At 44.9% G+C, this 14,556-nt stretch overlaps 1 protein-coding gene across 23 annotated transcripts in view; it reads left to right on the top strand.

Moving 5' to 3' along the window:
* Positions 1-13,641, top strand: part of LOC103544893 (saoe class I histocompatibility antigen, A alpha chain-like) — a 60,139-nt gene extending 46,498 nt beyond the window's left edge. For 3 of the 23 annotated variants that reach the window (XM_070585676.1, XM_070585666.1, XM_070585686.1), the window contains one exon: positions 11,274-11,490. In XM_070585676.1, the coding sequence (XP_070441777.1) occupies positions 11,274-11,413 (140 nt within the window). In that variant the 3' untranslated portion in view covers positions 11,414-11,490. Of the gene's footprint in view, positions 1-7,450; positions 7,566-7,934; positions 8,130-8,380; positions 8,651-8,857; positions 9,134-9,751; positions 10,028-10,150; positions 10,256-10,695; positions 10,729-10,859; positions 11,049-11,161 lie in introns of those variants that run through there. The other 20 variants (XM_070585677.1, XM_070585668.1, XM_070585672.1 and 17 more) reach the window with 20 other exon arrangements.
* The last annotated feature ends 915 nt before the right edge of the window (positions 13,642-14,556 follow it).

The raw sequence follows: 14,556 nt of genomic DNA, 5'->3' as shown, positions 1-14,556 counted from the left end.
AAACTATCTAAAGCCTTACAAAGAAAAAGAAAGTCACTAAGGTTATGAATGTACAACTGCAACTGCTTAGCAGCCCAATTAAGGCACTTTTTCAAACCCTGACCAAAGACAAAATGATCACACTCATCATTATTGCCAAAACACCTGGTCATTTCCAACAATACTGCCATCAAATCAAATGGGACTTAGAATATGGCAAAGTCAAAAAGGAATGGGGTGCTCTGAGGAATATGAGAGGGCACTTCCCTCCTCCTCCCTAATACTTTAGGGGAAACTGAAATAATCTATCATAGGAGAAACGTCAAAGACCCTTCTAGATACTGGGGCTACATCGTTCTTAACCCTACACTTGTTCATTGCCTTCTCCCTTGGAGTAAACAGTCAGTTCTAATGGTAGGGGTTTCCAATTTACCAATGCAAGTCTTTAAATCGAGGCCTATAACCTTTCAAATAGGAACCATCACAGGGAAATATGTGTTTCTCCTGGTAAAATGTGCCCCAATTCATTTGATAGGATGAGACCTATTGGAAGCATACAATGCTCATACTGCCTTTTCACAAAGGGGTGAAATGCTTCTAGATTTAGAAAACTTGAATGCTGATTAAAATTTAGTTACTGAAAAATTGATGGTTATGAAATGAATGGCTCAGATATAACAAATGAAAATCGATGACCTGTTATTGCAAGTGCCTAAAGAATTAGGGTCATCTTCTTCTTCAGATACTGGAAAGATTAAATCAGCCACTCCTATTAAGGTGACCGTTGACAACTCTGAGCCTCTACCTAATATTCAACAATACCCACTTAAACCAGAGATATTAAAAGGAATAAGACCTATTGTTCAGGAATCTCTTGAGATAGGACTTATAATTCCTTGTACTAGTCCTTGTAATACACCTATTTTAGGAGTATGTAAGCCAGATGGGAAAAGTTGGCGATTTGTTGAACATCTGAGAGCTGTGAAGAATATAGTGATCCCTCAATGTCCTGTGGTCCCAAATCCACACACTTCGCTCTCAGCCATTCCAGCTGAGAGCAGCTGATTTCCAGTTGATTTATGCAGCACCTTCTTTAGTGTCCCAGTAGAAAAAGACAGTCAATACCTTTTTGCCTTTACTTGGGAAGATCAACAGTATACCTAGGCGGTATGTCACAGGGCTATACTGAAAGCCCTGCTTACTTTTCTCAAATACTCAAGGCTGATTTAGCTAACGTAGATTTTCCTAATGGCTCTAGCTTAATTCAGTATGTAGATGACTTTCTTTTATATTCCAAACTAAATGAGACTCCCAAAAGGACACCAATCTACCTTTTACAACACCTAGCATCTAAAGTACATAAGGTTTCCAAAGATAATCTCTAATTTCATTTACCTATTGTAAAATATTTGGAGCACCTAATATCTAAAGATTCACTATTGATTGATTCTGAAAGAATTCAAAGAGTTTTGGCTTTTTCTCTCCCCCAAACAAAAAAGCAGTTGAGGGAATTTCTAGGACTGACCGGATACTGCACGTATTGGGTATCTAACTTTTCACTCCTTGCTCAACCTTTATGTCTGTTACTTAAGTTTGACCAGCCCAATCTGATTAAACGGATGGTAGAAAGAGAGAAAGCAGTAAACACCTTTACACAGTAAAGTCCATCTTGGCTCAGGCACTGGCTTTAGGTCACCCTAATTACAACTTGTCATTTTTCCTCTTTGTGCTCAAAGATAAAGGAAATGCTTTAGGTGTGTTAACTAAAATACATGGTGATCAACATCAACCTATAGGACATTATAGTCAGCAATTAGACTTGGTAGCAAAACGACTTCCACCTTGTATCAGGGCTATTTCAAAAATGGCTCTCTTACGTAAGCCTACTGAAGAAATGGTAATAGGGTCTCCTTTAACCTTTATGTCCCAAATGCAATTGAATCTCTTCTAAATTCTCACCACACTACTACTCTGTAATCAGATTAGCCTCTTATGAAGTACTGTTGCTTTCTGCACCTAATATTAACTTAACTGATGTAATAACCTTAATTGAGCAACCTTACTTCTAGCATCACAAGAGGAAAACAACCACAACTGCATTTAATTAACAGATTATCTTGTTCTGAGGAATGACTTACAAAAGACTCCTATTGATAATGCTGACCTAATTGGTTTACAGATGGGTCCTATTTAAAAGATGAGCAGGGACATTATTGAGCTGGATAGGCAGTAAGGTCCACAGTGGACATACTTGAAAGCTCTTCTTTACCAGAGATAAAATCAGCACAACAAGCTGAATTAATTGCTTTAATTCAAGCTTGTCAACTAGCTAAAGACCACATAGCAAATATTTATACTGACAATTATTATGCCTTTGGAGTGGCACATGACTTTGAAATGCTAGGGAAACAACGAGAGTTCTTAACCTCTTCAGGACAACCTATAAAAAAAACAGAAAAGAGGTTGCAGAGTTGTTGAATGCTATACAACTACCAAAGTAATTAGCAATTATTAAGATTCCAGGGCATTCCAAATCTGAGACTATGAAAGCTGAAGGAAATCAACATGCTGATGTTGCTGCCAAACAGGCTGCTTTGAATACTCATGAGGTCCAACCTCAAGAAGGCCCACTGCTCTCTGCTACCCCTGCTATCCCAGTAAAATATTTCCTTCTACATATTCAAGAAATCATCACTGAAGAAGAGAAACAAATATGGTAACAAAAAAGGGGGAATTTTGACCTGTCACACAAATGTGGTTTGGACCTGCTAAAAAAAACCCTATAGTTTCTGTGGGAACACAATTGCTGTTACTTCAGCATGTATATCATTTAACTCACTGGGAAACTGAAAAGATGATTATATGGGGAAAACAATATTTTTGGAAACTTTCTGCTATAGTGCCTCATAAAACATATGCTCATTGTACTATATGTCCTAAATACAATCCATGGAAACCACTTCATGGGTCACAAGGCCACTTTCTCCTTCCTAAGGGACCTTTTCGGGGATGGCAATTGGGCTTTGTTCAAATGCCACCATCTCAAGGACATAAATATATCTCAGTGACGGTTTGCATGTTTTCACATTGGGTTGAGGCCTTTCCTTGCAGAAGAGCAACAGCCTTAATCATAGGTAAATTGTTACTGGAATGGATAATTCCTGTTTGGGGAATTGCTTCTGAGTTACACAGTGACTGGGGAGCTGATTTTACCAGACAAGTAATTAAATCTATTTGTGACATTTGACCAATAATGCATCACTTTCACTGTGCTTATCATCCCCAATCCTTGGGATTGGTGGAACGAACTGAGGACACTATCCAAACTCAATTGGAAAAACTCAGAAACATTTAATTTCTTGGCCTAAAGCTCTTCCACTAGCACTTCTCAATCTTAGGTCCACACCTTTTGGTAAATATCAGCTGTCTCCTTTTGAAATAATTACAGGAAAGCCTACATAGATGAGGGAATGTATGAACCAACTTTACTCAAGGGAGATAAATTACATTATTGTCAGGGTCACATTGAGGCACTCAAAAGAAGTGAAATGCTGGTAGCTGATTCCTTCCACAGCACGCTCCCAGGAGACAAAGACCTTAAGAATCATGAACTGCAACCTGGGGATTTTGTTTATTGGAAACGCCATCAAATAAAAGGACCTTATCAGGTACTACAATCTAATCCATGTGTTGCCAAATTAAAAGGCATATATTCATGGATTCCCATCTCTCATTTTAGAAAGGCACCTCCACCTGAGTGGATTTTGACTCCTGTTTCTGGCTCTCAGCTTCAACTGATTAAGATAAGCACCACCAAGCCAGGATTAAAAGATGACATCAGGGTAGGCAGCTCCTCCCAAGACTCAGGACCAGGCCTGTATTCTTACTTTTCCTCCATTTTATCACATCTACTACTTTAGACAATATTGGACTCACTGTCTATCCTCCCCTTCCCCTCTATTAACATCCCAAGGAAACAGCATGGCTGCCTGCCAATCTAACTAATGTAACCCCAAACACAGCCTTAGTTTTATATGATGATGGTGACTTAGATAAAACGCCTATGACTCCTTGGGTGTACCTAATATTCCTTTGGCTTTTGGAACTTACTTTTTGGGATATGTATATCACAGAGGGCCACTGTTAGGGAAAACTTTTCAGACAATATTACCTAATACAAATCTAACTTACATTGCATATAATACCCAACAAACTTACCACTGTGTATCTATAAACTTAGATGATCAATTGTTAAGCAAAAATTCCCCGATACGATGGAAAAAAAATTAGCAGCTATTTGCCCAGTATGTCAAATATCCCATGCCTTCATAAACCAAGTTTTTGTGGATGGAATGGCAGAAAACAAAATAAGAAAAAACAATGGATATCTATCAAAAATTCCATTTTAGGGGTAACCTGGTGGGTTCAAGCCACTCCTAAGTTTACATCTATTGTAACACCAGGAAGATTATGGGAAGCCCTATGGCATACCCAAACAAAGAAATACCCAGGTGTTACTACTACCCATTTAACATTAGTCTGGGGAACACAACATGTTCGGGTTGAAATCCTTTATCCTAATTGCACCAATGCCATTAACCTGCAATGTCAAGATCACATTTGGTGGATTAATCAGCACTGGCCCCAAAGGACGAAGCAAGCGTTGGGAGCTAGAGGATCAGGGTTAGGTATTCTTGGACAGGCTGCATTTGCTTTTACTGAAGAAAGACATTCAGAAGAAAAAAAATTCTAAAACAAATAGGCAAGTTAAAGGGGCTACTATTTCAAGAAGATGGGAAAATATGGAGATCTGCTTGGGCTGATAATTTAGCACTAATGAAATGGTTAAAACAGACTGAACATATTATGTCAGAAAAGGCCCATACCCAACAAGAGCAAAGAGCATGTACTTTGACTCAACAAGGGCTTTTAGACATGCTAATTCAAATGGAGTCTGAAGTAGCAATGGGTCACTGGCCTTCTTTGCTCACGGCAGAAACCCAAAATCTATATCTACAGAAGTTATATAGCCCACCTAACTTATGGACATTTGTCAAAGGATCCTGCAATTCACATAAGTGTTCTATTACAGCTTTAGTGTTTAAACCTGCAACAAGCCACACCTATGATGTTGTTCAATTGGTGGGTACAGGAATCATTTTAAATTCTACCAGGATTCTCCCTGTTGGGGAAGATGGGCCTTATTATCAAATAGCTCCTACTGGACCCCTATATCCACTCAGATTTGTGAATTTTGACTACGTATGTGTCTATGGCCTGAACAACAATGAACGCCAAATTTACTACCACTTGCCTATAATGACCACACCCATACAGAAAGATATATGGTATATGAGAAAGAAAAATTTTGTTGAGAATGTTTAAAAAACACCTCTGTCATTCTTTCTGACCTGTATTGTCATCAAAGTACTTTTTGTCATAACTTTACTGCTATGTGGTGTAATATCGGCTTTGCTAGTCAAATAGAACTGCCTACCTTTAATAAGACTAGTGATATTGATATTGATGATCAAATGTTTGGGGAAATAGAACTACATTCACCATAAGATGTAATTTCAATGGAATCTAGTTGGCCTGAAAAATCATTACAGGTAGGGGCTGGCCCATGGCCGAGTGGTTAAGTTCGCGCGCTCTGCTGCAGGCGGCCCAGTGTTCATTGGTTCAAATCCTGGGTGCAGGCATGGCACTGCTCATCAAACAATGAACCACGCTGAGGCAGCGTCCCACATGCCACAACTAGAAGGACCCACAACGAAGAATATACAACTATGTACTGGGGGACTTTGGGGAGAAAAAGGCAAAAAATAAAATCTTTAAAAAAAAATCATTACAGCTAGCAACTAAAGATATTATTATTATAGTAAACCAGACTGCCCAAATTTATCATAAAGTACACATAACAGTAGATATAGGAGGCAAACAAATACTTAAATTAGTTCAAAGTTACCAAAATACCTATAGTGGATCCTTTGATTTCTTCTCTTATCTTTTTCAATCCGTGCCTAATCCACATTGGTTACTTCAAATATTATTGATTGCTTTCTCATTATTGTTATTATATATGTTCTATAAATGTTATAAAACAATGCCATTGCAAAAAGTCACATAAAAGCACATGTACAATGCTTGTGCAACAAGTCGATTTAACTGACAATGTGTATAACCTATGAAAATACTTCCCGTATCAGCACATACATCCATGTTCATCCACTATATTTGACTATTTCTCCCCAATGTGGAGAACCAGGCAAGTCAATAAAAATAAAAGCCCAGCTCTGAGGGACAAGATGGACCCAGGGCAGGAAGGATCCACTTTGGCTTTGACGGACAAATATCTTGATCATTAATGCTTTCCTTGGAGGATTATTGATCAAAAGGGGAAAATACTGTAAGAAATTTTCACATACTCTGTGTAGTGAAGCCATTCTGGTGTATAATTGATTCTGCCTGAAATTCATACAGGGAAAATAAAAAGCCTGACTTACATTGTACTGACCTCCACTGTATCAAACATACACTGTACACCTGCTCTAAACATTACCCTAAAGTGAAGAATGCACTCTTCAGAGATAGGGGTGCATGCCTCCCTCCCTATGACCCCAATTCCTGTACTCCTTTGAAGATAAATTTCTCTTCCCAGATGCCAGGGTCATGTTGACCCACTGTGTATGTGCTAATCTGTAACAAAATGTCTCCTTGAAACCTCAAAGGAATGTACCCCTATCATGCTTGCTGTATGTTCTTTGTTCTGAAATGGTATGGAAACTGTGCTGAAAGCCATGCTTGTCCAGAGTACTTCCTTCCTGGGTGAAGGCTGCACTCCTGGGCTAGTCCTCAGCTTCGCTTGAAGAAAATTCTCTTCTATTCTGTATTATAGATTGATTATTGATTATTTGTGTTGACAATAATTCTGTGGGACTGCCTAAATACTAATTGCCTCCTATGTTAATCAGTTTAAAAAATAGTAAGTAGCATCATAAAATATCCACACTGCTTAAATGTGAATAATTCATAAAAATAGGTAACGCAGAGGCAGGGCACTGGTGAAGAGCATTTTGACTGCAATGAACACTGGCAACTTTAGGGTGATTAAAGTTTGTAGGTGCTCCTAGTTGAAATAGACAGAAATTGTGCTTCCATGTGCTTCTTTGTATCCAAGATATGTCAGGGACTCACACAGACCAACTAGGGCTATGGGATGAAGATCATTTTAAAATACAACCACCCGGAATCACAGATATACTGTCTTCAAAAGTAAAACTTAGGAGCTTTGCGAGGCTGATTGCCGTGCTGTTTAGACACTTTTATTTATGAAGGAGCTAAAATCACTTCTTTTATAGATTAGATACCTGACGTTCAGGGTTTTCAAGATTGTGTTACCCACTGTAGTTAAGGACAAAAAGGAACTCGGTCTCTATGGGAACCTCTATCGGGTGTTTTCAGGCACATTCTCTCCAGGTTTACAGAGAAGACCAGTCCCTCCACCTCCATTCCCAGGGCTAGCTCACTCTCTGGCATCATGGTTTCTGGGGCTGAGTTTTCTTCTAAAGCGTCCAGAGGGACAGGTAAGGGGTGAGAGGCAAGGAGTCCATTTTAGGAAAAGCGATTCCAGTAAGAGAAGGAAAAAGGGCTGAGCCCAGCCTGGGGGTCTCTCCCTGGTTTCCTCAGACAGCCCCTGGGCCAGGACTCAGTAGATTGCCTGACAAAGAGCTCTCGTGCAGGAGGAGAGGGGGTCAGGGCAAAGTCCCAGGTCCCCAGACGTGGTTTTCAGGGTCTGGGCCCGAGAGCGGAGTCTGGGCGGGGAAGCTCAGTGTTGGGGAGTCCCCGTCTCCGTGAGTTTCAGTTCCCCCTCTCACAACCTGCGTCAGGTTCTCCTACCTGGAGACTCATGACACGGCCCCAGTCCTCACTCCCATTGCGTGTCCGGTTTCTAGAGAAGCCAATCAGCGTCGCCGCGGTTCCGGGTTATAGAGGCTCCACCGACCCGCTAGGACTCAGATTCTCCCCAGATCCCGAGGATGCGGGTCAAGGCGCCCCGAGCCTTCCTCCTGCTGCTCTCAGGGGCCCTGACCCTGATCGACACCTGGGCGGGTGAGCGCGGGGTCAGGAGGAAATGGCCTCTGTGAGAGGTGCAAAGAGGGGACTGCCCGGCGGGGACGCAGGACCCCAGGGGAAGGCGCGTCTCCGCAGACACCCGCCCAGAACCCGCAACCCGGCCCCGCCCCATCCTGACCCCTCTCTTCTCCTGCTCTTCTCGGTCTGCCACCCCTTTGCCATCTCGCGACCCCGTGGCCCCCCACTCCCGGCCCCATCAACCAGGATCCGGGAACCTGTGCCGGGAGGAGGGTCGGGCTGAATCTCAGCCACTCCCCGCCCCCAGGCTCCCACTCCATGAGGTATTTCAAAACCGTCATGTCCAGTCACGGCCGCGGGGAGACTCATTTCATCGTCGTCGGCTACGTGGACGACACGCAGTTCGTGCGGTTCGACAGCGACGCCGCGAGTCCGAGGATGGAGCCCCGGGCGCCGTGGATGGAGCAGGAAGGGCAAGAGTATTGGGAAGAGCAGACAAGGAACGTCAAGGACACCGCACAGAAATTAGAAGCAGAACTTAACACACTGCGCAACTACTACAATCAGAGCAAGGCCGGTGAGCGACGCGGGCCCGGGTCCAGGTCACGACCCCCCATCCCCACAGACGGGCCGGGGTCTCCCCGAATCTCCGGGTCCAGATTCACCCCGAGGCTGTGGGACCTGCCAGGACCTTCCACTGGGGCAGAGCCTACGGCGACTTTTACCTGGTATTTTCAATTTAGGCTTAATCGCTGCCTGGTGGTGGGGGCGGGGGCGGGGTTAGTGTCTCACACCTACCAGTGGACGCACGGTTGCTACGTGGGGACAGACGGGCACCTGCTCCTCGGGTACAGTCAGTACGCCTACGACGGCATCGATCACCTCTCCCTGAACGAGGACCTGCGCTCCTGGACCGCGATGAACACGGCGGCTCAGATCACTCAGCGTAAGTTGGAGGCAGCAGGTGCGACTGAGCAGCACAGACACTACCTGGAGGGCACATGCGTGGAGTGGCTCCTCAGACACATGGAGAACGGGAAGCAGACGCTGCAGCGCATAGGTATGAGAGGCTATAGGGGCCTTCCCCATCTCCCCTGGAACTGAGTGCTTCTTACAGGTAAAGGAGGAAAATGGGATGACACCAGAGCACCCTCGTCCTGTGGGTCAGAAGACTAAGCCCATTCGGGTTTTCAGATCCGGTACCAGAGAGCAACTCCCTAAGAGGGCCCACCTTCCTCTCAGGGACATTAAGGGCTCCATGCTCTTGGGGATGGAGCCGGAGCCATCCCTGAAAAAACTGACAACTGGTTCCCTTTGACTCTGGCAGCAGCTCTGGGACTTTATGCCTCAGGCCTTGTTCTCTGTCCCACACACAGTGTGTTTGAGGTCTGACTCCAGCGTTTCTGAGTCACTTGGCCTCTGCCCAGGTCAGGACCAGAAATCCCTTTTTTCCCCCTCAAAAACCTGCCTCCTACCCTAGGCTATCTCATTCTGATTCTAGAAATGTCCAAAGACTAAGAGATTATCCCCAAACCCTGTATCCAGGCTGGTGTCTGGATTTTGTGCTCCCTTCCCTCACTCCAGTTGTCCTGTCCATTCTCAGGATGGTCACATGAGCGCTGCTTCAGTGGCCCAGGAGGGATTCAAAGTTCCTGAATTTCCTGACCCTTCTCCTCAGAACCTCCAAAGACACATGTGACCCACCACCCCATCTCTGACCATGAGGTCACCCTGAGGTGCTGGGCCCTGGGCTTCTACCCTGCGGAGATCACCCTGACCTGGCAGCGTGATGGGGAGGACCTGACCCAGGACACGGAGCTTGTGGAGACCAGGCCTGCAGGGGACGGGAACTTCCAGAAGTGGGCGGCTGTGGTGGTGCCTTCTGGAGAGGAGCAGACATACACATGCCATGTGCAGCACGAGGGGCTACCTGAGCCCGTGACCCTGAGATGGGGTAAGGAGGGAGCCATGGGCTCAGAGCCTCTTCTCAGGGAAATCAGGAGCCCTTCTGGAGACCTTCAGCAGGGTCAGGGCTGAGGGCTGGGGTTAGGGCCCTCACCTTCCCTTCCCTTCCCAGAGCCGCCGCCTCAGTCCACCATCCTCATCGTGGGCGTCATTGCTGGCCTGGGTCTCCTTGGAGCTGTGGTGGCTGGAGCTGTGATCTGGAGGAAGAAGCACTCAGGTAGGGAAGGGGTGTGGTCTGAGTTTTCTTGTCCCACTGGGGGTTTTGAAGCCCAGGTAGAAGTTCTTCCTGCCTCGTTAATGGGAAGCACCATCCATGCCCACCTCTTCTTTCCTGGTGTGGCAGGCTATTTCCTAACACTGTTTATTAATGCACACGTAATAATGAAGGATAGATTTATCACCTTGATGAGTCTAGTGATGGGGACCTGATTCCTATTAGTCACAGGACAGAGGGGAAGGTCACTGCTGAGGACAGACCTCCAGGAAAATGGTTGATCTGGTCCCCACACATATGCTGTCGTCATGTTTCCTGATCCTGCCCTGGGTCTGTAATCACAGTTCTGGAAACTTCCCTGGGGTCTAGGACTAGGGGGTTCCTTTAGGACCTCATGGCCCTGCCTCCTTCCTGGCTTCTCACAGGATGTTTTCTTCCCACAGATAGAAAAGGAGGGAGCTATGCTCAGGCTGCAAGTAAGGATGGAGGGAAGGTTGATCCTTGAGACCCTTGTAATAGTGTAGATAGGAGCTCACTCACCCCATACTTCCTCCTTTATTCTCATCTCCTGTGGGCTCTGACCACATCCTGGTTTATACTACCCCAGGCAGCGACAGTGTCAAGAGCTCTGAATGGTCTCTCACAGCAGGTGAGACCCTGGAGGGTCTGAAGTAGGGAGGGGTTGGGGCACAGGGGCAGGACAAGGTTATGGGGATTCCATAGTTGGGACATTTTGAATATGCAGTGGGGTGTTCGATGTTACCAATTACAGTCACTGACTTAAATTGTTCATGATTATTTTCTTCTATCGCATGAGAAAGCTGCCTTGTTGGGGACTGAACGACGTAAAATTTGTTTATGCTCTCCCTCCATGGTGACTTCAGGAATCTCTGACTTTTCTTTTTGCAGAGGTTATCTGAATATTCCTTTAGGCATATTGTGAGGAGGTGGAGAGACTAGCCCACCCTCTGCCCACTACAAACCCGTCCCCACACTGCCCTGTGTTCTCTTCCCTGATCAGCCTTCCTGTTGCAGCAGAGGTGGGGCCGGGCCATCTCCATCACTGTCTCAACTTCGTGTTGCACTGAGCTGCAACTTCTCACTACCTCGTTGAAAATAAAAATCAGAATGTTTTTTCAAATTCTTGCCATGAAGGATTGATGAGTTAATTAAATAAGAAGATTCCTAAAATTTAGGAGAGAAAATAAATGGAAGACCCGAGAATCTTCCAGAATCTGCCTGTTTGCTGTGCTGAGTCTGTCGCAGGTAGGGACAGGAGAAGGCTGTGAGGAGCTGAGCGTGGACAGGACCTCTGTCCACTCAGTGCTCAGTGAATCGTGGGCTTTGACATGGTCACTCCTCGGCTGGGTCATCTCTCTGCTCCTTTCTTCTGGTCCTTTCAGTAGAACCTTGTCCACCAGAACCTGTGATCACTAGGACTCGGACATCACCCAGGCCTTTTTGTGTCTCCAGGACTGTGGGCAGCGATGGCTTTGTGTGACTGGATCAGACTAGGCTCAGGTCTGGGTCCAGCCCTCAGCCCCGCTTTTGGGTGTTTCTTTGTTGTTTTTTTGTTTCTTTAGAGGATTGTGTCTGTTCTTGTTCTTGTATATGAGTTCATGTCTCATTCTCCACTGGATGTCCCCCCATCTCTGACAGCAGCAGGAGTTGTTTGGCCTGTCATTGTCCCTGGAAGACGAGGAGGCCCTGCACATAGGCACATGGTGTCCAGAGATGAATTTTCAGACTCATCCAGCTCTGCCTCCTTCTAGGGCTTGATCGCCATTTCCAAGTTTCCCCAACCTTCTCAAAGGAGCCAGATTCTGGAATTAGAAGGAGGGACCCCAAAATTTCTCATCCCAGAGAAGTTCCTGTTGGGATTCTCCTGCTCTGCAGCCTGCTCTCTCCTGGCCCTTAGCTCCAGTCATCCTAGTGCTGGCTCCAATCTAAACTCGTGATTTATAAAGCAGAGTTTACCTTAGGTTTATACTTGGTTGGAAAATAGGACTCATAAGTCAAGGATCGTTACCTGAAGAGGGAAGTATAATTGTGTGCTATGGTGTTCAGGAGGGATCTGATCAGACCACATACCCAGGGCAGACTACACACTTCTGGCTCCATGTCTAGCAGGCATGGAGACTAGGGAGTCCCAAACTTTCCTGTGCACAGAAATCCCCTGGACATTAAAATTCAGAGTCTGTAGGAGAGCATGAGATTCTGAATTTAACAAGATGCTGTGCTGCTGATGCTGCTGGTCTTCAGATCACACATTTAGTAGCAAGAACATAGACCAGGATTCCCACATGGCTGGGCATCAGCCTCACCTGTAGGGCTTGTTAAATAAGAGATTCTTTGGTCTTGTACCTAATACCCTGAGTTGGTGGGTCTGGGGAGAGGCCTGAGTGTTTTGTAAGAAGCCCCACAAGCAGTCCTGGTGCTCAGCCACACTGGGAACTACTAAGGTCAGTGACAGAGAATGCACAGGGTGGGGACAGGGTCTTAAAATCACAGTTAAAAGTGCGCTTTTTTTCCCATTACAAAGAAGAGGGAGGACGTATATGATCAGTTATGAGACATGATTTTAGGAGACGCATATCGTTCTCTTTACTGTAGGGTTTAGTCAAGTGGAACATTCAGGAAGTGGTTCACAGTTTAGCGTAATGAAAATCTCTGTATGCTTGCTCTCTGAAGCTATTCCCCAGATTGATTTCTTGGACCAAACAATGGAATCCAAGTTTTTTCTAATTTAGACATAAAGCAGTATGTGTGTGTTTGTATGTATGTATATATACATAAAATGTTGGAATCTAGTATTATTTGGAGGAACAGGCTTGAGGCCACACAGCCAGAAACAGAATCTACAACCCCACCATAGGACAGATCCCACATAGGAACCACTGCCCCTGCTGCTGGATGCAGATGTCACTACTCACACCACTGACACCCTTCGTGAAGGACACTGGATCCTGCGGCTGGGACTTCTACCGCCACTGCTCCTGGCAACTGGATATTGTTGCTGCCACTCATGCCACCCTTGCCAAATGCATTCTGCGCAGTTCCAGCCTCTCCATGTCACCACATGCTGAGTCAGAGTCTGACGTGGTCTCCTGACTGGCGGAGCCTGAGCTTCACGTTGTATCCATCTGCAAGAATGTTTGGGAAAGTGGGTTTTCCTCTTTTATGGAGAGAGGTGGTCTCTGCCTCCTACCAAGACTCTTTAAGTGTGGAATTCTCCTAATGTAGGTGTTTGGGGGTAAAGGATGGAAAAAGAATGACAAATTGTAATTCTTGGAGCAAAGATCTAGATGGGACTTTATCTGATACTTTGTAAGCACCCAAGTTTGGTTGGACAACAAGTGACTAATAAATGACATCACTCATCCCCTTGATACTATATTACTAGATCCCCCTTTGTCTACTCCAGCTTATACTCACAAATAAGTGGAGTGGCATTGCGGGATGGTGAAATGATTATTCAAAATGACTCGCCCTGCCTTTGTCTCTTACTAGGATTAGAACACCCAGGTCTGTAAGACTTCAGAAGGTCTGGTCTGTGTGTGCACTGATGTTTTACAATAACATTTACATTTACATATATACATTGAAATATCTCTGGGGAGAGAATCTTTAACATTTACGTTTTATTGGACCCCCAAAAAAGACTACAAAACAAACAAACAAAATACCAAAACATCATTCTACTTTTCTAGTTTAGATGTAGTGCCACCAAAGTCTGGACCATGAACAGATGGTAATTGACCTGAGGACATGATATAAATGCTTATATTTTGCTTATCCTTTGCTCTGGGACAAGATAAGGTAGAGCCTTACTTGCTTACTCTTACTCTGAATTTCTCTTTGGGGGATAGTGAGGGTTTTTTCCTCCACCAAACAATTCTCTGGTTCTCAGCCACCAACTGAGTGTCCTACAATCAGAGAATTTTGACACTATCTTGAGCTAGTGTCAGACCCCTTAGGTTTAAGGGCTCAGTCCTAGAAGACTGCCTTCATTTAAGACACAAGTTGTCCCCATTTTACCATGGGCGCGCATCACCTGCACTTCTGTCCCACTTGGCTATGAAGTTGGGTTTTCTCCTCCTACATTCTATAATTTGCTGTAACTGATAACGAGCCTCTTAATCTCAAATTCAATGTGCCCAGTGCACAGCAAGCCAAACACTGAGACATTGGTGCTTGGAGATGGGGAAAGTCTCCATTTGAGTTGGCCAAGATGAGAAGGTGGGAGCATGGGTCCTCTCAAATCCACCTTCACAAGAGCAAAAAGCAGTGGATGTTTTATAGAG

This window comes from Equus przewalskii, chromosome 19, assembly GCF_037783145.1.
Source record: "Equus przewalskii isolate Varuska chromosome 19, EquPr2, whole genome shotgun sequence".
Lineage (NCBI taxonomy): Eukaryota > Metazoa > Chordata > Mammalia > Perissodactyla > Equidae > Equus > Equus przewalskii.
The sequence above is the reverse complement of the archived record's forward strand: the minus strand, read 5'-3'. Positions and strand labels throughout refer to the sequence as shown.